The 26,236-nt window shown below is 44.1% G+C and overlaps 1 protein-coding gene across 8 annotated transcripts in view; it reads left to right on the top strand.

The window, feature by feature from the left end:
- LOC147123352 (kinesin-like protein KIF2A) overlaps positions 1–26,236 on the top strand; it is a 178,518-nt gene that overhangs the window by 49,220 nt on the left and 103,062 nt on the right. For all 8 annotated transcript variants that reach the window (XR_015074288.1, XR_015074287.1, XR_015074291.1 and 5 more), the window contains exons 2-4: positions 11,172–11,266; positions 20,015–20,134; positions 24,853–24,904. Coding sequence is in view for 5 of the 8 variants with exons in the window: in XM_085971391.1 (XP_085827517.1) it covers positions 11,172–11,266; positions 20,015–20,134; positions 24,853–24,904 (267 nt within the window). In the remaining 3 variants the exon portion in view is untranslated. The remainder of the gene's footprint in view (positions 1–11,171; positions 11,267–20,014; positions 20,135–24,852; positions 24,905–26,236) is intronic.

The raw sequence follows: 26,236 nt of genomic DNA, 5'->3' as shown, positions 1-26,236 counted from the left end.
AAATTTCTCCACCTCCTTTCCCTTTACCCTAGAATTATCCCAATTGATATTTGGGTAATTAAAGTCCCCCAATATCACCACTCTATAGCTCTTGCATATCTCTGCGATTTCCCTGCAGATTTGCTCCTCTACCTCCCTCTCACTATTTGGAGGCCGATAGAATTCCCCCAATAGCGTGATCATACCCTTTTTGCTCCTCAACTCTAACCAAATGAATTCTTGCTTGTCCCCTCAAGAACATCCTCCCTTTCCAACACTACAATGTCTTCCTGAATCAGCACTGCCACCCCACCTCCCTTTTTTCCTTCCCTATCTTTTCTGAACACCTTGTACCCTTGAATATTAAGTGCCCAGTCCTCACCGTTTTTAAGCCACGTTTCCATTATTGCCACAACATCATATTGCCACATGGCTAATTGTGCTTGTAGCTCACCAACCTTATTCACCACACTTTGTGCATTTACGTACATGCATTCTAAACCCATTTTTGAATTTTTCGTAGTCTTTTCTTAGTCTGCTCCTGTCTAATATGGTACTACTACCGCCTCTAGTACTATCCAACACACTCACTCTTTTATGCACCTTATTTCTCTTTTCTGCTCTTATATGCTGGTGCCCATCCCGCTGCCAAGCTAGTTTAAACCCTCCCCAACAGCATTAACAAACCTCCCCACGCGAATATTGGCCCTGGCTCTGTTGATGTGTAACCCATCCGGCTTGTACAGGTCCCACCTTCCCCAGAAACGGTCCCAATGCCTCGGGAATCTAAATCCCTCCCTCCTGCACCATCTCTCCAATCACGCATTCATCTGTTCTATCCTCCTATTCCTGTATTCACTAGCACGTGGCTCCGGGAGTAATCCGGAGATTACTACCTTTGAGGTCCTGCTTTTTAATCTCTCTCCTAGCTCCCTAAACTCTGCCTGCAGGACCTCTTCAATCTAAACAGAGGAAACTGCAAGGGTATGAGGGACAAGTTGGCCATGGTAAATTGGGAGACTACACTAAAAGGTATGAAGGTGGACATACAATGGCTAACATTCAAGGAAATAATGCATAATTTGCAACAAACATATATTCCTCTGGGGCATAAAAACCCAGAAGGAAAAGTGATCCAACCATGGCTAACAAAAGAAATTAAAGCTAGTATTAAGTCAAAAGAAAGGGAGCTTATAAAGTTGCCTGAAAAAGCGGTCAGCCTGAGGATTGGGATCTTTTTAGAAATCAGCAAAGGGGGACCAAGAAATTGATAAAGAAAGGGAAAATAGAATATGAGCACAAACTAGCGCAAAATATAAAAAGGGATTGTAAAAGCTTCTATAGGTATGTGAAAAGGAAAAGACTGGCGAAGGTAAATGTAGGTCCTTTACAGTCAGAGACGGGAGAATTTATAATGGGGAATCAGGAAATGGCAGAGAAATTAAATAAATACTTTGTTTCTGTCTTCATGGAGGAAGACACAAAAAACCTCCCAGAAATACGAGAAAACCAAGGGTGTGACAAGAATGAGGAACTTAAAGAAATTATTATTAGTAAAAAAAACAGTAGTAGCAAAATTAATGGGACTAAAAGTCGATAAATCCCAAGGACTGGATGACCTACATCCTAGGGTTTTGAAAGAAGTGGCCATTGGGATAGTGAACGCATTGGTTGTCATCTTCCAGAATCTATAGAATTTTGGAACGGTTCCTGCAGATTGGAGGATAGCAAATGTAACCCCGCTATTTAAGAAAGGAGGGAGAGAGAAGACGGGAAATTACAGACCTGTTAGCTTCACATCAGTAGTTGGAGAAAATGCTGGAATCTATTATAAAGGATGCAATAATTGGGCACTTAGAAACTAATAGTAAGATTGGGCAGAGTCAACATGGATTTATGAAAGGGAAATCCTGTTTGACAAACCTATTGGAGTTCTTTAAGGATGTAACTAGTGGAGTAGACAAAAGGGAACCAGTAGATGTGTATCTGGATTTTCAGAAGGCCTTCGATAAGGTCCCACACAAGAAGTTGGTGAACAAAATTAGGGCACATGGAATTGGGGGTAATATACTGGCATGGATTGATAATTAGTTAACAGACAGAAAACAAAGAGTAGGGATAAACGGGTCTTTTTCAGGATGGCAGGCTGTGACTAGTGGGGTACCGCAAGGATCGATGCTTGGGCCCCAGCTATTCACAATCTATATCAATGATTTGGATGAGGGGACTAAATTTAACATTTCCAAATTTGCTGATGATACAAAGCTAGGTGGCAGTGTCAGTTGTGAAGAGGCTTCGAGGGGATCTCGACAAGCTCAGTGAGTGGGCGAGAACATGGCAGGTGGAATATATAATGTGGATAAATGTGAAGTTATCCACTTTAGTAGAAAAAACAAAGGCAGAGTATTTCCTAAATGGTGAAAGATTGGGGAATGCAGATGCTCAAAGGGACCTGGGTGCCCTTGTACATGAGTCACTGAAAGTGAATGTGAATGTGCAGGTGCAGCAAGCCATTAGGAAGGCAAATGGTATGCTGGCCTTCATTACAAGAGGATTTGAGTACAGGAGTAAAGAAGTCTTATTCTAATTATATAGGGTCTTAGTGAGACCACACCTGGAGTACTCTGTACAATTTTGGTCTCCTTACCTAAGGAAGGATATACTTGCCATAGAGGGAGTGCAACAAAGGTTCACTAGATTGATTCCTAGGATGGCGGGACTGTCGTATGAGAAGAGATTGAGTAAACTAGGCCTGTATTCTCTTGAATTCAGAAAAATGAGAGGGGATCTCATTGAAGCATACAAAATTATTACAGGGCTTGATAGGGTGGATGCTGGGAGAATGTTTCCCTTGGCTGGGGAGTCTAGAACCAGGGTCCACAGCCTCAGGATAAATGGTAGGCCATTCAGGACTGAGATGAGAAGAAATTTCTTCACACTCATGGTGGTGAATCTTTGAAATTCTCTACCCCAGAGGGCTGCGGAGGCTCAGTCATTGGGCATATTCAAAACAGAAGTCGATAGATTTCTGACTAGTAAGGGCATCAAGGGATATGGCGATGTGGCCGGTGAATGGAGTTGAAGCAGAAGATCAGCCATGATCTCATTGAATGGCGGAGCAGGCTCGAAGGGCCGAATGGCCTACTCCTGCTCCTATTTCTTCTGTTCTTATGTTTCTGCCTATGTCGTTGGTACCGATGTGGACAACGATCTCCGGCTGCTCACCACCACCCCCCCACCCCCGCCCCCCCCGGCAAAGAGTGTCCTGCAGCCGCTCAGTGACATCCTTGACCCTGGCACCAGGGAGGCAACATACCATCCTGGAGTCACGTCTATGGGCGCCAAAATGTCTGTCTGCTCCCCTAACTATCGAATCCTCTACTACTATTGCTCTTCCACTCTTTTTCCTCCCCCGCAACACTGTGCAGCTGAGCCACCTATGGTGCTGTGGACTTGATTCTGGCTGCACTCCTCAGAGGAACCATTGCCCTCACCGGTACTCAGAACAGAATACTGGTTGGAGAGTGCGATGTAATCCGGGGACTCCTGCGCTACCTGCCTGGTCCTCCTCCTCTGTCTGGCGGTCACCCATTCCCTCTCTGCCCGCATACTCTTAAGCTGCGGGGTGACCACCTCTAGAAACGTGTTATCCACGTAACTCTCAGCCTCGTGGATGCACTGCAGTGACTCCAGCCGCCGCTCAAGCTCCGAAACCCGGAGCTTGAGTTGCTGTAGCTGGTGACACTTCCCGCACACGTGGTCGTCCAGGCTACGCAAAGCGTCCAGGACTTCCCACATGGCACAAGATGTGTACTCCACGGGACTGAGCTGCCCTGCCATGCCTCTATTTAACAGACTAAAAACCCAGCAGAAATAAACTTAAAACGGAATAAAAAACACTCCCAGCTACTCGCCAATCAGCTCTTTCCCTCTATTTAATAGGCTATTAACTAACTTAGCAGAAATAAACTTACAACCTTTAAAAAAAAATACACTCACCAGCTAATACACTGACCAATCAGCTCCTTCCCTTGTGCCAATGCCACTTTTTCAAAAACTGCCTTTGTTGAGTTGCTGCCGTTCCTTTTAACTGCTCTGCTCTCGCTGTGCTCCCTCCAGGTCCGCTCCTGCCGCTCGGGACTGCTCCGCTTTTGCTGTGCTCCCTCCAGGTCCACTTATTCCGGTCTCGGCATGTAAAAAGTAATAAATAGTTAGGGGGCAAAAAACACTCAGTGATAAAGAATGGCGTCTAATTCTGGAATATGAAAATGGAAGAAATCTTTTTGCATTAATTTTTATAAATGGTGGCAGTGGGAATGTAGGTGTACTAGAGGAGGATATGAAGCAATTGTTAGAGACGACTAGAAAATAAATTGGTTCGGGGGGGGAAATAAAAAAGAACTCTGTGACTAAATCACTAGGCTCTGATGGCATGCACCTGAAGCTGTTGACAAATGTCAGGGAAAATAGCAGAGACTCTAACCACAAGTTTTCAATTTATCCTACATGACGTAATAAAACTCACTACGCACTTGGTTTGAGCATAAAGCAAGGCTTTAATCATCATGTTTCAGAACATGGAGGTCTAGTTGTACTTCACTAGTTCCTTGTCTTACAAAATGTCCCTGGAAAGCTGGGGCCGACACCCGTGTATTTATACTCCTTGGACGGCGCCACCAGCTGGCCGTCCAGTGTTATTTCACGAGTAGTTTCTTGATGAATGATGAGATTTATAACACTACATATGTAAATTGTGCCATTGAACTAGTGAGTAGCCAATGTATCTCTAGCGTGTGGTCGAGTAATATATAATCATCATAAAAAGCATGTTGCATGGTTTTTTGCACACAGCCGACGAAGGTTGAAGATTCTGCCGTCTACGGTATCAAATATGGATTTCCCTGTCGCAGTTCTTGAATGCCTCAAGCAGAACTGTAGCGGGCAGTATACTGAACATCATTAGGGCAAAAACACAGCCTTGTTTGATACTGCTAGCGACTACAAATGGTGATGACACGCAACCTTGATCTATTACTCAGGCCATCATCTCAACATGTAATTGCTGAACAATGTTCACAAATATTCTAGGGCATCTGAACTTTAGAAGTATCTCCCACAGAATAAAATGCTGTTGTCAAGTCAACAAAAACCAGAGATTCTGGTGCTGTTCTTTATAGTTGGATTTGGCAGGCTGAGAAAATCATGTCATATGTTCCATTACCAGCCCAAAAGCCGTCTTGGCTTTCTGGGAGAATTTTTTCCTGCTAGTTGCTTATTTAGTTGGTAGAGCGTGATGTGGACTAGAATTTTACCTGCTACTGATAGAAGCAAAATTCTGTGGTGACTATCGCAGCATGAGTGATCATCTTTGCACTTTGCAGAGGTGCACAATGTTGGTGCCGTTAAATCTTGTGGCATAGTTTCACGTTCCCACATTTTATTTAAGAAGGCAAGGAGTCTTTTCTTGAGCTTGTGGCCCCTGTGCTTGTACAGCTGTGTAGGGATGGTTTTTGCTGATGATTGCACATTACTCACCTACGCTCTCGAGGACGTTCCACTGCTTTGGAATGGCCGGGTGGCACAGCGATTTTGGCCTTGCAATCGACTTTTTTTTAAAAACAAGGCTGAAGTCGTAGTCCAGCCCATACCTCGGTATCCAGTCACACCCATCGTGGTTATGATCAATAACATACCATTTAAGGTCACAGACAAATTGTGCTTCCTCAGCGAATGCCATAATCGGCAACGTCACTCACCGAATTGGCAGGCTACACTCAGCCTTTGGCAAACTTGAGCGGAGTCTCTGGCAGAAACCAGGGCCCAACAAAAGTCACTATATACCAAGCTGTTGTCTTCACCACCACCTTACTATACGGACCTGAGTCATAGATCTGCTACTGCTGTCACATCAAGAAGGAATAAAGACTTACATTTATATAGTGCCTTTCATGACCTCGGGAGGTCCCAAAGCACTTTACAGCCAACAAAGTACTTTTTGAAGTGTAGTCGATGTTGTAATGTAGGAAACGTGGCAACCAAATTGCGCAGAGCAAGGTCCCACAAACAGCAATGTGATAAATGACCAGATAATCTGTTTTTAGGTGTTGGTTGAGGGATAAATATTGGCCCGAACACTGGGGAAAACTCCCCTGCTCTTCTTCGAAATAGTGCCATGGGATATTTTACATCCACCTGAGAGGGCAGACGGGGCCTCGGTTTAATGTTTCCTTCAAAAGACGGCACCTCCGACAGTGCAGCACTCCCTCAGTACTGCACTGGAGCATCAGCCTAGATTTTGTGGTCAAGTATCTGGAGTGGGACTTGAACCCACAGCCGGTGGAGGCGAGAGTGCTACCACTGTGCCACGGCTAGTATCAAGTGACTGACCACTGCATCAAGTGATAGGGCAGGGTGCCTTAACATCGAATGCCATAATATAACCAAAATTGAGTCCATGATCAAAAATGTCAGTCTGGAAATGTCGTTCGTGTGCCTGATTATAGAATTCCCAAAGCCATCTTGTACAGCGAGCTGTAGTCTGAATATTGCGATAGAAGTGGGAAGATGAAAAGCAATGGAGACACACTAAAGCTTTTCTCTCATCAGTGTGCCCATAACAACTGCGACTCCATTGGCCAATGTAATGTCTTTGTTCAGGAAGAGAGAGAAGAATAAACTGGGCAGTTATTGACCAATTAGACTAATGTCTGTTGTGGGCAAACTCGTTAGAACAATTCACAATTTGAGTTGAAATTAGTGAGCATTTAGAAATGCATGTATTAATTAATGACAGCGAGCATGCATTTGTTAATGGCCAGTCATGTTTCACAAATATAATTGAATAGATTGGATAGATTAAGAAAACAGTAGATGTAGTATGTGGATTTTCAGAAGCCATTGTATAAGGTGATCCACAGGAGATTGTTGTAAAAATTCAGGTGTATAGTACAAAAGGAAATGCAGCAACATGGATAGAAATTTGGTTGACAGACAAAACAATTAGGGTGAATTGTTATATAAAAAAATGCTGGAAATACTCCGCTTGTCAGGCAGCATCTATGAACAGAGAAACAGAGTTAACATTTCAGGTCGATGACCTTTGTCAGAACCTTCTGATGAAAGATCATCGACCTGAAACTTTAACTCTCTTTCTCTCTCCACAGATGCTGCCTGACCTGCTGAGTATTTCCAGCATTTTCTGTTTTTATTTCAGATTTCCAGTATCCGCAGTATTTTGCTTTTGCATTAGGGTTAATTGGTGCTCGGATTAGTTGGAAGTGGAGTACATAAAGGGGTTAATGCTGGGTCTACTTTTGTACTTAGTGTATGTAGCTGATTTAGACTAACCTAGGGAACACAAATCTCAATTTGCTGACTGCAGAAAAGTAGAGCGTTTGGCAAACAGTGAGGAGAACTGTAAACAGCTTCAGGAAGCCATGGGTGAGGGGAATGGGCACGTACATGGCAGATGCAATTTAATGTGAATAATTGAGGTAATTTTTTGGGAAGAAAAACCAGTAATGGCAGTGTACATTGAATGGAAAGATGCTGAAGTGTATGGATAAACTGAGTGATCTAGGGGTTCAAATGCATAATTCCCTGAAAGTGCGATTCCAGATGTCCGAAATCATTAAAAAAAACAGTATTTTAGGTTTATATAATTGAAGGCACAGGAGTAAAGAACTAATGATATAAACCATTACTTAGGCTCACTTATAGTACTGTGCGCGGTTTTGGTCGTCCCATCATAGTAAAGGCAATAAAGCTATAAAGAGTGTGCAATTTAGGCTCGCCAAGGTGATGCCAGAATTGGAAAATAGTTACAAAGAGCGACTTGAGATACCGGGGCAATTTCCACTTGGGCAGAGAAGACTTGGAGGAGATTTAATGAGCGTTTTTTAAAATTATGAAGGGTTTTCATAGTGAATAGAGAAAAGCCATTTCCTTGTACTAGAGGTTATCCATTCAAAATTATCAGAGGGAGGGGAGAGGTTAGAAGAAATTTATTTTTGCAGAGGATTGTTGGAGCATAGAATGCTTTGCTGTTTTTTAAAGAGAAAATTGGATAAATATTCTAAGCAGAGGAAGATGAAAGGCTTTGGGTACTAAATTAGTTTTGGATTGCTCCAGCAAAGAGCCAGCACAGTCATGGTGCACTAAATGGCCTTCTTCTGTATTGTAATCTTCTATGGTTCTATAATGTTAAATATTAGGAAGGAACTGGGCCAGTTGCATTGCAATCTAGGTGGGTTCAGGCATGGACCTAAAAATAGGAAATGTCATTTAGTGTAGAGAAATGCAAAGTTGTGAAACTGAGAAGGAAATGAACAATAGGAGTGCAAAATAAACAGGAACTACCTACAGGAGAGAGATTTGGGGATTTTAGTGGAAAGTACCTTTAAAACCATGGTAGATTAATACTGTTAGAAACAAGCTTGGAGGTGCTGTTTCTGTGGCAGGAATTAAGATTTGAAATGCAGAGTCTTGGTTTTACAGATGTTATTCTAGGAGTGAAACTCCCAGATAACACACACGGTAATGCGAAGGCTGTGGAAGATGGCACGCTACACCTGATGAGTTCAAGCTGCAGGCTGGCCAACCCTCGACCGACCTAACTTCCTTTAAATGGTCTCACTTTTTAAACTCAACTAAAAGGCCATTGCATCACCTCCTCCTCTTTTCCATCTTCACTCCTCTCATTCAAAATCCTTGTTGTTTATTTTCTCCCCAGTCCAATGGCAACTTTCTTCCCAAGATGACGTTACTCTCTTCTTGCAGCTTCTGCACTGAATAACTTCCTTTGCATCATTCCCCTGCTCACTGACCTCCCATTCTCCTCCCTTCATAAACTCCATCCTGTTTCATCGGTCCTTTTATTCCTGTCTATAAATGCCTCTCTGGACTTGGCCACCTACCTCTGCAAACTCCTTCTGCCCTACAACCTTCCCTGAATGCTCTGCTCCTCTGATTTCAGGCATTCTATACATTTTCCCCCCACCCCCATTTTTCCTCAGTATTGGATGTAGAACCTTCAGTTGCATTGCTTCTGATCTCTGGAATTTAGATTGCTTGGCCTTTCCATCACACTCCACTTTTTAACAAATCTTCTCTGAATCCATCTCATCAGCCCAGCTTTCCACCCTAATTTAATATCTTTCTTTCTGGCTTAGCATTCATTCTCATCTGTGAAGTTCCATGGATGTTTTCTGTGTTAAAGGCACTGTAGAAATTCAGGTTGTTTAATCAAATATTGTTCTCTCAATCCTTGGAAATTGTGATTAGATCTAATTTCCAGGCCACTTGAAGCTAGAGCGTACTCTATGCAGAGATAAGAGGATGGAATAAAAGATGATTGTATGGTCTTATCTTCGCCTTTGGAGAGAGAGAAAAAGTTGTGGGTGAAGCTTGTCTTAATAATTTAAATTTTGTTAGATAGTCTTACTATAAATTAATCCCAACTGCTCACCCCTGGCAGATGTTTTGTTGGGAGGTGGATGATCCTGGCAAGGCCACATTTCTTGCCCATCCCTGGTTGCCCTGAGGAGGTGGTGATCCTTCCTGCCAAGCCACTTCAGAGAACACTAAGGCCGTGATCTTACCTGAGGAGGCACGTTGGGGGCGGGACTGCTAGTTTTCGGGTTCTAGTCCCGCCCCCAGCAGCGTCTTGACGACCTGGCGCTATTTTCTCCTGTTTGGCCTTGTTAAGCCTGCCAATTAAGGGAAAGCCGGTGTCAGATGACGTCAGTGCATGACGCTTCATCTGCCAGTTTTGTTAAAGTGACGAGCACCATAATTTTTTAACAGATGAATTGTCGGTGTTTGACAGCATTGAGGTGCTGTCAAACACTGACAATCACTGTCCAAAGGTGAGCCCTTGCACCCAAGCTCACCAATGATTCTCTCCTTAGGAGAAAAGAGATGGCAGCTGCATGTGAGATTGCAGAAGCCATCTGTCAATTCTCTCGATCAGATGAGGCTTCACAGAAACATCAAATCTTGTCACCTGCAGATACATATAAACAGAATAAAACTATTTCTCACTACATTCTCTTAGCTGTGCACCATTGCACCCATCACACTACCTCTGCAGCTGTCATTTGCACACTTACACTGCAGCAGACCCACAGCTCGCCTCGCTGACCCTGGCGGGGTTTCCTGCCGTCAGGCACCGCATCAGCAGGCTGAAAATGGGGGAAAGCCTCTTAACTGCCTGTTAACTATCTGTTAACAGGCAGTTAATTGGCTCTAATCCCCTTCCCGCCGCTTGGAAATAGATCCCTGCGCGAGTCGGGGACCCGCCCCCCGGGAAGATGGTTGGGAGTGGGGTTGGGACCCACTCCCAATTTTTCCCATTTTCCTAGCTGTCCCGCCTTCAAACCCGCCTCCTCAGGGCTGGTAAAATCCAGCCCTAAGAGTCAATTGCATAGTGTAGCACTGGAGTCATGCGTAGGCCAGACCAGGTAACAGTAGCAAATTTCATTCCCTGAAGGCTATTAATGATCCATTTAGATTTTTACAACAGGCTGGTAGTTTTCATGGTCACTTTTTTCCTGGTGCCAGCTTAGGATGCTAGTTTTACCTTTTTATTCTGCCCTTTATATTGTTGAGTCAAATTTACACTGACCATTTAGTCAATTAATTTGTAAGTGTGAGCAATAGAAAATATTATGTTGTGCGAGATCTGAGATGTTAAATGAATTGCAACTGTTTTCCAAAGGACATTATTAGTAATCCATGTAAATGTTCCGTGTGATAGTGTATCCTACAATAGAGGAGCAACAAAATGTGAAAACATGACATCTTTCAGAGCGTAGTTTCTTGCTGCATAGATTCCATATTTTAAAATTTAAGTAGGCTGCCCTCCAGTACCTCACACAATTCATTTTTGAGACTTAACACGAGTTATCAGCAGGCTACTTGATCTGGCATCCCAGTTGAACTCAAATCTGTCCTCAACTGAGAGCCACACACAACATTTTCCCTCCACCGTCACCCCTGGTTGAAATTCAGTAGCTCAGCACAGTTTGAGGTTTGAATCTGGGACTTTCCTGGTCAGTATGGCTCAACTATTCAGCGATTAAACGTGCGAGCCAATCGAGGGTGGCTCATGATATCTCATATTTTGTAGTGAGTATTGTATGAAACTCCAGATATATTTTGTCTGATTTGTAACTTTTCTTTCCATTTTCCAGGACGGATACATCAGGCTATGGTGACATCATTAAATGACGATAATGAAAGCGCTACTGTAGAATGGATTGAAAATGGAGATACAAAAGGAAAAGAGGTAAATTTCCCCAATGTAAATTTGATGTTATTTCAATATGCCACAATAAACAATATTTATTTGGAAGCTTATTGAAAAGGTAGTTTAGAAGAAACTATATTTATTTATTTAAATCAGTATGTTCTATTATCTTTTCAGAGGCCTTGTGCAAGCAGTGCTTATGGAGTTTTCAATCTAAGTATGTCCACACCCTAGCTGTTAAGTGTGTGAAATAGAAGAGCATTAAGTTGAGAAGATTCTATCACCTTTTGGGTGTCATAAAACCTCTGTGATTCTTCAATTCCCTATTTTAAAGAAATAGTTTGAATCTGCCTGCAGTTTTGTGCTCTGACCACTGGGTGTCATTGCAACATTTACCATTAGTCTTTTGCTGCAAGCAGCTGCCATATTTTTTCCCAAAATTTAGAACTTTAAAATTGTATAATACAATTGAACAATAAGTGACTTCATTATGTAATTTTAAAAATCAAGTTTCTTTGCTAATTTTCAAGCAAAATTACAATAACTATCATTAATACTTGAACATTGTATTTTTAGCTAACAAGACGTGATACAGTATTAAACATTCAGGATTTATTTATCTTGTGCAATATTTTAAATAATACAAAATAGCTCATTTAAATACAAGGTATCTCATTTAACAAGAACTTTGCAGATGATACAAAAATTGGCTGTGTGGTTGATAGTGAGGAAGAAAGCTGTAGACTACATGAAGACTGGTCAGGTGGGCAGAATAGTGGCAAATGGAATTCAATCTGGAGAAGTGTGAGGTAATGCATTTGTGGTGGGCTAACAAGGCAAGTGAATACACAATAAATGGTAGGATACTGAGAAGTGTAGAGGATCAGAGAGACCTTGAAGTGCATGTCCACAGATCCCTGAAGGTAGCAGGACAGGTAGATAAGGTGGTTAAGAAGGGACAGGGGATACTTTCCTTTATTAGCCAAGGCATAGAATACAAGATCAGGGAGGTTATGCTTGAACTGTGTAAAACACTAGTTAACCCACAGTTAGAGTACTGTGTACAGTTCTGGTCACCACATTACAGGAAAGATGTGATTGCACTAGAGAGGGTACAGAGGAGATTTACGAGGATGTTGCCATGACTGGAGAATTTTAGCTATGAGGAAAGATTGGATAGGCTGGGGTTGTTTTCTTTGGAACAGAGGAGGCTGAGGGGAGAAGAACGTGACACCTTTGTTCCCATGTATCTTGCCCAGGTGCTTCACCCAGGCCTTGAACAGGACTGAGATGACTCACATTGTGAAGTGCAGGAAGCTGCTGCACACAATTAAGTTTTTTAATGAAGGGCATGATCTTGGTTTTGCCATCCACGTTCTCCTGCCTGCCATCCACGTGTCTTTCCAGAGAAGTGTAAGTTCTTGTTTGACAGCATAATGCAAAAGTGGCCTCTTTTATCAGGTTTAAAAATGTTGTGATGAATGGCACTCTGGCTAGTGAGAGACAATACTTTCACTGTGCTCGTTTATAACACCTAGGTCTTTGGCATCTGCTTCACTGCAGATGTCTCAATGCCAGGTCGTTGCGATAGGACATTTATCTTCTTTGCTAGGATTGGACTGCTGAAGGGCAGATTTTGTTCTGCTACCTTTCAAATCCAGTGCAATAACATCTCTTCAACATCCTTGTGAATGAGCTGCTGTAGCTGCTTTTGATTACCATCTTCTTGCAGCACTTGTGCTCGTCTATATTATATGTTCTTGAGCAACCTCAAGAGAGACAAAGTGCAGATGTCAAATAGCTATTGCTAAATCTCCATTTTATTTTTAACAGGTAACTTTCTAATTACTGCCTTGGCACCATTTTGGCATAATCCGTAAAAAAAAACTATCCCTAGTTGCCCTTGAGAAGGTGGTGGTGAGCCGCCGCCTTAAACCGCTGCAGTCCATGTGGTGAAGGTACTCCCACAGTGCTGTTAGGGGGGGAATTCCAGGATTTTTGACCCAGCGATGATGAAGGAATGGCGATATACTTCCAAGTCAGGATGGTGTGTGACTTGGAGGGGAACTTGGAGGTGGTGGTGATCCCATGTGCCTGCTGCCCTTTAGGTGGTGGAGGTCGCAGGTTTGGGAGGTGCTGCCGAAGAAGCCTTCACGAGTTGCTGCAGTGCATCTTGTATATGGTACACCCTGCAGCCACAGTGGAGGGAGTGAATGTTTAAGGTGGTGGATGAGGTGCCAATCAAGCGGGCTGCTTTGTCTTGGATGTTATCGAGCTTCTTGAGTGTTGTTGGAGCTGCACTCATCCAGGCAAGTGGAGCGTATTCCATCACACTCCTTACTTGTGCCTTGTAGATGGTGGAAAGGCTTTGGGGAGTCAGGAGGTGAGACACTTGCCATAGAATACCCAGCCTCTGACCTGGTCTTGTTGCCACAGTAATTATGTGGCTGGTCTAGTTAAGTTTCTGCTCAATGGTGACCCCATGGATATTGATGGTGGGGGATTCGGCGATGGTAATGCCGTTGAATGTCAAGGGGCGGTGGTTAGACGCTCGCTTGTTAGAGATAGTCATTGCTTGGCACTTCTGTGGCGCGAATGTTACCTGCCACTTATCAGCCCAAGCCTGAATGTCGTCCAGGTCTTGCTGCATGCGGGCATGGACTGCTTCTTTATCTGAGGAGTTGCGAATGGCATTGAACACTGTGCAGTCATCAGCAAACATCCCCACTTCTGACCTTATGATGGAGGGAAAGTCATTCATGAAGCAGCTGAAGATGGTTGAGCCTAGGACATTGCCCTGAGGAACTCCTGCAGCGATGTCCTGGGGCTGTGATGATTGACCTCCAACCACCACAACCATCTTCCTTTGTGCTAGGTATGACTCCAGCCAGTGGAGAGTTTTCCCCCCCGATTCCCATTGACTTAAATTTTACTAGGGCTCCTTGATGCCACACTCTCATAGAAACATAGAAGATAGGAGGAGGAGTAGGCCATTCGGCCCCTCTAGCCTGCTCCGCCATTCAATGAGATCATGGCTGATCATCCAAATTCAGTACCCTGTCCCTGCTTTCTCCCCATATCCCTTGATCCCTTTAGCCTTAAGAAATATATCTAACTCCTTCTTGAATGTATTTAATAAGTTGGCCTCAACTTCCTTCTGTGGTAAAGAATTCCACAGGTTCACCACTCTCTGGGTGAAGTAATTCTTCCTCATCTCTGTCCTAAATGGCTTACCCCTTATCCTTAGACTGTGACCTCTGGTTCTGGACTCCCCCGCCATCAGGAACATCCTTCCTGCATCTAGTCTGTCTAGTCCTGTTAGAATTTTATAAGTTTCAATGAGATCCCCTCTCATTCTTCTAAACTCCAGCGAATATAAGCCTAATCAACTAAAATCTCTCTTCATATGTCATTCCTGCCATCCCAGGTATCAGTCTGGTGAATCTTTGCTGCACTCCCTCCATGGCAAGAACATCCTTCCTCAGATAAGGCAACCAAAACTGCACACAATACTCAAGGTGTGGTCTCACCAAGGCCCTGTACAACTGCAGCAAGACATCCTTGCTCCTGTCAAATGCTGCCTTGATGTCAAAGGCAGTCACTCTCGCCTCACCTCTGGAATTCAGCTCTTTTGTCCATGTTTGGACCAAGGCTGTAATGAGGTCTAGAGCTGAGTGGCCCTGGCGGAACCCAAACTGGGCATCAGTGAGCAGGTTGTTGGTGAGTAGGTGCTGCTTGATAGCACTGTCGACAACACTTTCCATCACCTTGCTGATGATTGAGGGTAGACTGAAAGGGTGGTAATTGGCTGGATTGGATTTGTCCTGCTTTTTGTGGACAGGACATACCTGGTCAGTTTTCCACATTGTTGGATAGATGCCAGTGTTATAGCTGTACTGGAACAGCTTGGCTAGAGGCGCGGCTAGTTCTGGAGCACAAGTCTTCAGCACGACAGCTGGGATGTTGTCGGGGCCCACAGCCTTTCCTGTATCCAGTGCGCTCAGCCGTTTCTTGATATCACGTGGAGTGAATCGGATTGGCTGAAGACTGGTTTCTGTGGTGGTGGGGATCTCAGGAGGAGGCCGATATGGATCATCCACTCGGCACTTCTGGCTAAAGATGGTTGCAAACGCTTGAGCTTTGTCTTTTGCACTCGCGTGCTGGGCTCCGCCATCATGGAGGATGGAGATATTCATGGAGCCACCTCTTCCCGTTAGTTGTTTAATCGTCCACCACCATTCAGGGACTGGATGTGGCAGGTCTGCAGAGCTTTGATCTGATCCGTTGATTGTGGGTTCGCTTAGCTCTGTCTATAGCATGCTGCTTCTGCTTTTTAGCATGTATGTAATCCTGTGTTGCAGCTTCCCCAGGTTGGCACCCCATTTTTAGCTCTGCTTGGTGCTGCTCCTGGTATGCTCTTCTACACTCCTTATTGAACCAGGGTTGGTCCCCTGGCTTGATGGTAATGGTAGAGTGAGGGATATGCCGGGCCATGAGTTTACAGATTGTGGTGGAATACAATTCTGCTGCTGCTGATGGCCCACAGCGCCACATGGATGCCCAGTTTTGAGCTGCTATATCTGTTGTGAATCTATCTCATTTAGCAAAGTGGTAGTGCCACACAACATGATGGAGGGTGTCCTCAGTGTGAAGACGGGACTTCGTCTCCACAATGACTGTGCGGTGGTCACTGCTACCAATGCCGTCACGGACAGATGCATCTGTGACAGGTAGATTGGAGGCAGTTCAGAGACGATTCACTCGGTTAATTCCAGAGATGAGAGGGTTGACTTATGAAGAAAGGTTGAGCAGGCTGGGAATTTAGAAGAATGAGAGGTGATCTTATTGAAACATATAAGATACTGAGGGGGCTCGACAAGGTAGATGCAGAGAGGATGTTTCCCCTCGTGGGGAAATATAGAACGCGGGGGCACAGTTTTAGAATAAAGCGTCGCCCTTTTTAGAACTGAGATGAGGAGGAATTTCTTCTCGGGGTCGTAAATCTGTGGAATTCTCTGTTCCAGAGAGCTGTGGAGGCTGGGTCATTAAATACATTTAAGGTGGAGATAGACAGATTTTTGCAAGATAAGGGAGTGAAGGGTTATGGGGAGCGGGCTGGGAAGTGGCTTTGAGCCCAAGATCAGCCATGATCTTTTTGAATGGCGGAGCAGGCTCGAGGGTCCAAGTGGCCTTTTCCTGCTCCTATTTCTTATGTTCTTATTGGAGAGGACGAGGTCAAGTAGGTTTTTTCCCCTTGTGTTGGTTTTCTCTCCACCTGCCGCAGGCCAAGACTGGCAGCTATGTCCTTTAGGGCTCGGTCAGTAGTTGTGCTACTGAGCCACTCTTGGTGATGGACATTGAAGTCCCCCACCAGAGTACATTCTGTGCCCTTGCTACTCTCAGTGCTTCTTACAAGTGGTGTTCAACATGGAGGAGTGCTGATTCATCAGCTGAGGGAGGGCGGTAGGTGGTAATCAGCAGGAGGTTTCCTTGCCCATGCTTGACCTGAAGCCATGAGACTTCATGGGGTCTGGAGTCAATGTTGAGGCCGCCCAGGGCCACTCCTTCCTGACTGTATACCACTGTGCCACCACCCCTGGTGGGCCTGTCCTGCCGATTAATCTGTAATTAAGATCACAGAATTGCATATTTCTCCAACAAGTGGTAGTTGGAGAAAAAATTGTTATAACAACGTGCATTGATATAGCGCCATTAACATAGTAAAACGTCCCAATGCGCTTAAGAACATAGAGCAGGCCATATGGCCCCTTTAGCCTGCTCTGTCATTCAATAAGGTCATGGCTGATCTTTGACCTCAATTCCACTTTCCTGCCCTATCCCCACATCCCTTAATTCCTCGAGTCCAAAACTCTATCTCAGCCTTGGATATACTCAACGACTGAGCATCTATAGCACTTTGGGGCACAGAATTCCAAAGATTCACAACCCTCTGAGTGAAGAAATTCCTCCTCATCTCAGTCTAAAAAGGCGGCCCTTTATCCTGAGACTATGCCCCCTAATTCTAGACTCTGCAGCCAGGGGAAACAACCTCTCTGCATCTATCCTGTCAACCCCCCTCAGAATCTTATGTTTCAATGAAATTGCCTCTCATTCTTCTAAATTCCAGAGAGTATAGGGCAAATCTACTCGATCGCTCCTCATAGGACAACCCTCTCATCCCAGGAATCAATCTAGTGAACCTTCGTTGCACCGCCTTTAAGGCAAGTATATCCTTCCTTAGATAAGGAGACCAAAGCTGTGCACAGTACTCCAGGTGTGGTCTCACCAAGGCCCTGTACAATTGTAGCAAGACTTCCTTACTCTTGTACTCCAACCCTCTAGAAATTAAGGCCAACATGCCATTTGCCTTCCTAATTGCTTGCTGTACCTGCATGCTAACTCTGTGTTCCTTGAACTAGGACACCCAAATCTCTCTGAACACCAACATTTAATAGTTTCTCACCATTTAAGAAAATATTCTGTTTTTCTATTCTTCCTACCAAAGTGAATAACCTCACATTTCCCCACATTATACTCCATCTGCCACCTGATTGCCACTCACTTAACCTGTCTATATCCCTTTGCAAGCTCTTTGCGTCCTCCTTGCATCTTACATTTCCACCTAGCTTTGTATCATCAGCAAACTTGGATACATTGCACTCTGTCCCTTCATCTAAGTCGGTAATATAGATTGAGGCCCAAGCACTGACCCTTGCGGCACCGCACTAGTCACAGCCTGCCAATCTAAAAATGATCTGTTTATCCCTACTCTCTTTTCTGTCAGTTAACCAATCCTTTATCCATGCTAATGCCTTATCTCCAACCCCATGTGCCCTTATCTTGCTTAACAACCTTTTATGTAGCACCTTATCGAATACCTTTTGGAAATCCAAATATACTACATCCACTGGTTCCCCTTTATCTACCCTGCTAGTTATATCCTCAAACACGATTTACCTTTCATAAAACCATGTTGACTCTGCCTAATCATATTATGATTTTCTAAGTACCCTGTTACTACTGCCTTAATAATGGATTCCTGCATTTTCCCGATGACTGATGTTAGGCTAACTGACCTGCAGATTCCGGTTTTCTCTCCTTTCTTGAATAGTGGGGTTACATTTGCTATCTTCCAATCCACTGGGACCTTTCCTGAATCTAGGGAATGTTGGAAGATCATAACCAATGCTTCCACTATCTCTGCAGCCACCTCTTTTAGAACCCTAGGATGTAGGCCATCAGGTCCAGGGGATTTGTTGGCTTTTAGTCCTATTATTTTCTCAAGTACTTTTTCTCGACTGATATTAATTACTTTAAGTTCCATGCTCTCATTAGCCTCTTGGTTCCCCACTATTTTTGATATGCGCTTCACAGGAGTGTTATCAAACAAAATTTGACACCTGGCCACGTAAGGAGATATTGGGACAGGTGGCCAAAAGCTTGCTCAGAGAGAGGTTTTAAGGAGAAGAGAGAGTTGGAGAGGTTTAGGAGGGAAATTCCAGAGCCTAGGGCCCAGGCAGCTGAAGGCACGACTGCCAATGGTGTAGCGATTAAAATCGGGATGCGCAAGAGGAGAGGGAACCGTTAACAATATCACTTAATGTGGGGGCCAGGAAAGGAAATTGGGTGGTCAGCAGTTTGGTGGGAACAAGATCGAGGGTGCAGGAGGTGGGTCTCGTTGACGAGGTGAGCTTGGAGAGGGCGTGAGGAGAGATGTCAGACATCAAAGTGTCCCTTGATTAATGTCAGAAAACATCTTTAAGTGTGTACTGTATTGTAGTGGTTATCCTCTGGATTAGCAGCCCACAGGTTGAGTTCAAATCCCACCATGGCAAGTTGTGAAATTAGATTAAATAAATCTAGTAATCTGTGGACAGATACCAAGAAAAAGATGTCACATGAAAGCTGTTGGATTGTCATAAAAGGGAACTTATTACCTCATCCTGTCTGGGCTGCATGTGACTCTTGTTCCAACTATGTTCCCTCTGAAGTGGCCTAGCAAACCACATTTTTGTTTCCTAGTTCCCATGCTAATTTGATTTTTGTCTACATTTGCCATGTATATATTAATATAATTAAAATATCCACATCTTTTGAATTTGGTTGCACCGTTGCTGTGCTAACTGCAGAGCCCAAAATTTCTAAAGTGCCAATTTTCCCAACAATTTCTGTTGTCTGAAAAAGTAAAAATATTGTAAAAATCATTTAAATATTTTTTTTTAACTTGTTTTCTTACCAATTTTCCCACCCTGCTCTTCTGGGATGCAAACTCCCTAGCAGAAGTATAGTTCTTCTTCCAGTCGGCCTTAGTGTATTGCCCATGTACCTATTCTTTATGTAAGCCTAGCAACTGAGTGTCAGCAGACTATTCATCCGAGCCCACCCCAGTAATCCCCCGACATGCGCACTTTCTGGTTGAGTTTCCTGGATAACAAGTGGCAGACTTCCTTTTTTCCCTCCCTACCACCATCACAGCTGAGATCGGCTAATTCAGCACAAACAAAGAATTGAACATGAAACCATCCAAATTGTATAATTCAACTCAAATTTCTCTCCACGGATGTTGCCTGACCTGCTGAGTTTTTCCAGCATTTTCTGTTGTTATTTCGGATTTCCAGCATCTGCAGTATTTTGCTATTGTATAATTTAGCTACCCGTTTCTTTAACCACAGGAGCCATTGGGAGAGCATTATATGAATATTAATTTTTAAACTATTAAAATTGCATTTTTGTATAACGCCAGAATTTTTTTGTATCTATAATGTGTATATTTTTCCCAATTAACAGATTGACCTTGAAAGCGTTTTTGCACTTAACCCAGACCTTGCCCCTGATGAAGAAATTGAGCCAAGCCCTGAAACGCCTCCACCTCCAACACCTACCATCAAAACTAACAAGATAGTAAAGGTCTGTTAATTCCTTAACAATATTTATATATTTGTAATTTATTTTACAAATTATTATTCATCACCCTCCATGTACCTCAGGAGTAAACCTAGGTTATTGATGGAGAGCAATGTGAAATCCATTTTGACATTGTGGCGAGGCTCCATCAACTTGCTCTGCTCTTAATGTACAATTGCTGCTTAACAGTATTTTCTCTCCATTGTTGGCAAGAGAGTGGCAGTTTAGTAGTTTTTTTGTTTTTATTCCAGTTTATTCTATGTTGGCTGCCTGTTAATAGCACAGTGCCACAACATTGTGTTCAAAATGCTCTTGGGCATTCATTTCACTCTCAATCAAAAGAGATGTCTGCACTGTTTCCTATCAGATTACAATATTAATTTGTGCCTGATCTCTTCCAGAACTTTCTGGACCCTAAGAGAAATTATTTCAGGACTTATTGCCAGGAGCAGCTTTGGCATCAGGCAAGTCCCTGCCAGTGAAGACCCTACAGATGGAGTTGTTTACACAGCGGTTGGAGACTCTCCCATTGTGTTAATGTGCATAACAAAGCTCTAATCACTATTAGAATCGTAGAATGATACAGCACAGAAGGAGGCCATTCGGCCCATCATGCCTGTGCCGACTTTTTGAATGAGCTACCCAATTAGTCCCACTCCCCTGCCCTTTCCCCATAGCCCTGCAAATTTTTCCCCTTCAAGTATTTATCCAATTCCTTTTGAAAGTTATGATTGAATCTGCTTCAACCACCCTTTCAGGCAATGCATTCCAGATCATCATAACACGCTGTGTAAAAAAAATTCTCTTCATCTCGCCTCTGGTTCTTTTGCCAATAACCTCTGGTTACTGACCCTTCTGCCATTGGAAACAGTTTCTCCTTATTTACTCTTATCAAACCCCTTCATGGTTTTGAATACCTTCCAAGGAGAACAATCCCAGCTTCTCTCGTCTCTATTTGTAACTGAAGTCCCGCATCCCTGCTATCATTCTAGTAAATCACCTCCGCACCCTCTCTAAGGCCTTGATATCCTTCCTAAAGTGTGGTGCCCAGAATTGAACACAATACTCCAGCTGGGGCCTAACCAGGGATTTATAAAACTCTATCATAACTTCCTTGCTTTTGTACTCTGTGCCTCTGTTTATAAGGCCAATGATCAATGTTCCCTCTAATTTTTTTGGCCCCGCACGACCCCTTTAACGGGCTGCATGGACCATTCAAAATTCCACGCGTGCACAGTTTTTCTATTTAAAAGCTGGCTCACCGGCTGCGCGGGACCTTCAGAGCGCTGTGTGGCCACGCAGTTGCACAGCTTAAAGGGAACATTGCCATGGATCCCATATGCTTTTATCAACTTGTCCTGCCACCTTCAAAGATTTGTGTACGTACACACCAGGTCTCTTTGTTCCTGCACCTTTTTTAAATTGAACATTCACTTCACATTTCTCTGTGTTAAATGTGTCTGCCCATTTCACCAGTCTGTCTATGTCCTCCTGAAGTCTGTTACTATTCTCTTCACTGTTAACTACATTTTCAAGGTTCATGTCATCTGCAAACTTTGAAATGATGTCCTGTATACCGAAGTCATTAATGGCCCAGAAATTCCAGAACGGGGCTTGCAGCGCGTGCAAGCCCCGTATTTACACTTACCCCGCGCTACTGCCGATCAGCTCCAGGGACGCCTGGAATTTGTGTTTCCAGAAGAAGAATCCCGGGTAGCGTATGACGTCACGCCGCCCAGGAGTGCAGCCAGTGCGAAGCCAGGAGCGTGCAGTGCAAGTGAGACACGCCCCTTGAGGTCTCAGTTTCACTGGACACGCCCCCAATGTTTCTGTCAAGCTGCTAACCATTTTTACATGCAAAGCAGCAGTTTAAATAGGTTTTTGGAAGTTTTTTGAAGATTTTGGTAACTTTTATAAACTTTTAAAAATGTTTACATTATTTTGAGTAATCTGAAGTAGTTTTAAACAGAATTAAAGCAATTTAAAGACTTTTAAAAGCCCTAAAAGAATTTTTTAAATTCCATTTATTTATTTAGCAATGTCGTCGTCATACGTGTCTTCACACTGTTCCCTTTGGGGAACTGTATGAAGTGGTGGAAGGATTTATGGCCATGATTAACGCTCATTCCGTGACCGTAACCATCTTTGAACCAGGCATTAGGGCGGTTAGTCCTATGGCGGGAGGGTTTTACGGGCTCCCACAAGCTATACAAGGAGGGGGGGCCACCCACACCCACGGACGCAAATATCCCACTGGATGTCAACCCAGAATTTAGAGCCGGAGCTCCGACTCCACTTGCCGGGACTGTCTGGAGCGGGGTTCGAAACCCTACCCTGATCTGGCCCAGCGGCGGGGATCCTACCGCTATGACAAAGGCCCAATCCGATTAGCAACGTGAAATGGCAGCATAGGGCTCCAGTCACGGGGAGGGAAAAGGCGCAGGAAACGTATGGGTGTCACCTTTTGTGCGGAGTGGGCCTTTTGCGTAGCAGTAAGCATCCCCGCCGCTGGGCCAGAAGGAGTAGGGTTTTGAACCCCACTCCAGACAGTCCCGGCAAGTGGAGTCGGAGTTCCAACTTTAAATTCTGGGTGGACATCCAGCGGGATACTTGCGTCCGTGGGTGTTGGTGGCCCCCCCCCCCCCTCAGATGGGTTGTGGGAGCCCGTAAAACCCTCCCGCCATAGGACTAACCACCCTAATGGCTGGTTCAAAGATGGTTACGGTCACGAAATGAGCGTTAATCACGGCCATAAATCCTGCCACCACTTCATACAGTTCCCCAAAGGGAACAGTGTGAGGATACGTACGATGATGACCTCTTGCGCAATGCACCTCCTTGGACCCTCAGTCGCAGATGCGAGGGGGCAAGTCGTGCAATTGTTAAATTTTTCATTTTATTGACATGTAAAATGTTGGCCCAGTAATTCCCTTCCAAATGCGCGAGTACGGTCGGGGGTACTTACGCATCTGGCTGGATGAAATGCCGGTTTTCAGCATGCACAGTGCATGTGGGGAAAACCGGCATTTCCTGTCCTCTGAACGAAGGGGTTCAGAGGCAGAACGCGTGCGACTGCACAGGCAGCGCGTGCGCAGTATAATTCGCCGCTTTCATTAATGCTTTCAGTGAGGTCAAGTCATTACAACTTACACATGAAAAAAGCATGGGTACAGTTGCTCCAGAGGCTGCGGAGGAAGATATTTATTATCGTGGAGCTTCTGAAAGTATGTATGTCTGTATATATTCCTTTGCGTGTTATGTATATATTCCTTTACTTATGTGTATGAATGTATTATTTAATTATGACTTTCAGAGAAAGTAACTTATTGGAAAATCATAATTAAAAACATACATTCATACACATTAGTAAAGGAATATAAAACATACATACATATACGTAAAGGAATATACGTGGACATACATACATAACTCATTCTCACATTCCATTCACACAGCCACAATTGCTCCTTCTACCTACCGTTCTGAAAACCCTTTTTTAAAAAAAAAAAAAAAAAAAAATTTTAACTTTAAAACTTACTTAAAATTTCTTAAAATAACTTCCCTCCCTTTCCCAAACAAAAATATTGCATTTCAGAAGCTCCACGATAAAATGTTTCTTCCTCCGCAGCCAATGAACCACTTTACACTTGCTTTTTTCAAGTGTAAATTCTGAGGACTTACCCTCACGGATTTCATGAATGAAATCTACGAAGTTCACTGCGCAAGCGCTGCCTGTGCAGTCGCACGCGCTCGAGGTCTGGAAATGCCGGCGTTCCCCGCATGCGCTGTTCATGCTGAACGCCGGCATTTCCAACGGCCAGATGCGTGAGTACCCCGAGCGCACTCACGCCTTTGGCCGCGAATTTCTGGCCCAATATATATCAAAAAGAGCAGTGGTCCTAATACCGATCCCTGGGGGACATCACTGTATAGTTCCCTCCAGTCTGAAAAAGAACAGTTTACCACTACTCTCTGCATTCTGTTTCTTAGCCAATTTCGTATCCATGCTGCCACTGCCCCCTTAATCCAATCCTATTATGTGGTATGTCATCAAACACCTTTTTAAAAGTCCATATACACAACGTCAACGGCAATACCTTAATCAACCCTCTCACTATTTCTTCTCTTGCCCACACCTTCCCCCACCCCCTCCAATCATACTATGCAGTAGCAGCAACAGTCCAGCTCTCATCCAGATTCAACCTCATCTTGCCCATACCCTTCTATCATGTTCTCCTCTTTTGTGCACCTCACCCTCTATCATCCCTCCCTTCTCTCCTTCAGGATCTTCATTATCTAACGCTCTTCAAAGTTCCTGGCTTTCTCTCCCAAAAATGAATTCCTTTATCCTCATTTAGCCTTTTCAGAGAAATACTCCTCATCCTTAGCACCTAAATGCCCACACTCTTTCAATTTCTCCACTGTCCTGTCCTTGTCAACCTCACCCTGCACATAAATTCCCACAGCCACGCCTTGAAACTCACTAATGTGGGCTTCAGCACTCTTTTTTGAGATTTCAAGCACCATGTCTGACCATTTCTCTGCCTCCCTCACCATCCACATCTCTTGTGTATAATCCTTCATTATCATCACTCCCATCACTGGAAGAAACTACCACCACTAACATGACCTGTTAGAAACAGTAGACTTGGTGGCCTGAGCTATCTTTCTATTATTGTTACATTTTAAAATGATGACATTGCTTGTACTTTCTTTTAAAGAATCGCCGAACTGTGGCTGCTAAGAATGAAACTCCTTCCAAAGATAACAGAGGTAATTTGGAACTGGAATAGTGGGCATTTTCCATTATTTTAATAACCGATAACTAGTATACCAATGGCTAATTGTGAAAATGTCTGATCTCTGGCGTTAGTTTTTATTGATCTTTGATCTACATAACCACAGGGATTGCACTTCAAAGTAATTTAACTGTAAGTGAAGTAATTTGGGATATTTTCAGACATGGTATTGCACTATCTAGATTCAAGTCTTTTTCTTTTCATATTCTTTTAGATTGGCAATCTGACATATTGGTTTCAAGAGAATATATATCAGTATCACCTTCCCCCCACCCCCTCCAATCAATACTATGCAATACTAGCAAAATTAATGGGACTAAAAGTCGACAAATCCTAAGGACCGGATGACCTACATCCTAGGGTTTTGAAAGAGATGGCCATTGGAATAGTGGACGCATTGGTTGTCATCTTCCAAAATTCTATAGATTCTGGAACGGTTCCTGCAGATTGGAGGATAGCAAATGTAACCCCGCTAATTAAGAAAGGAGGGAGAGAGAAAACGGGGAACTACAGACCTGTTAGCCTCATCAGTATTTGGGAAAATGCTGGAATCTATATCTATAAAAGACCTCTTCTGTCTGTCTGTCCGTCCGTTCTCCATACGTTCGAAAGTTAGAGCGTACCTACACGCGCGTCACATCAAAAGAAAGCTTACGATTACGGACCGGTCATAGGCGTATTTACTTTTCCGTCAGACAAAAATCGTGCCCACGGTATCCAAAAAACGTTCAAAATTCCACTCGTTAAATGGGAAAAGTTCCGCTCATTTGCTCATTAGCATTGAGTGACGTGAAGGTTGACCAATCGTACGGTCGAGCAACCTGACAGTTGACCGACGGTTGACCAATCGCTGCATCACGGGGGCGGGTTCATTGCGCGTGCGGGCGGGCCATCCTACAGTTGAGTGTTGAGTGACTTGACGATTGACCAATCCTACAGTTCAGTGACCTGACGGTTGACCAATCGGTGCGTGTGTGGGCGGGCCTTATCATTCTGAACCGAGGTGAGTGGCCGCCATCTTGATTCTTCACGATTTTTTTCCCACACTGTGTTAGGGAACTAAGGAAAATAACAATTTATTTGAGTTTTAAATTGTATTTAGCAACAGTAGGAAATGAAGTGATCCCTGCCCTTCGCCCAGAGGCTCGCCTACTTTGACGGCCATTTCGAGCGGCTGTGCCGGCGCCGGGCGCGGCCTAGCAGCCCGGGAAGCCTGGGCCTTGAGTTGCGGGCCGTGCCGGGAGCCGCCGCGCACAAAACTTCCCCGCGGCGTCAACAGCCCCGCCCCAGAGCCCGACCCAAAGCC

Source organism: Somniosus microcephalus, chromosome 2 (genome assembly GCF_052327205.1).
Source record: "Somniosus microcephalus isolate GS21.2 chromosome 2, FLI_Smic_1.0, whole genome shotgun sequence".
NCBI classification, from domain to species: domain Eukaryota; kingdom Metazoa; phylum Chordata; class Chondrichthyes; order Squaliformes; family Somniosidae; genus Somniosus; species Somniosus microcephalus.
The sequence above is the reverse complement of the archived record's forward strand: the minus strand, read 5'-3'. Positions and strand labels throughout refer to the sequence as shown.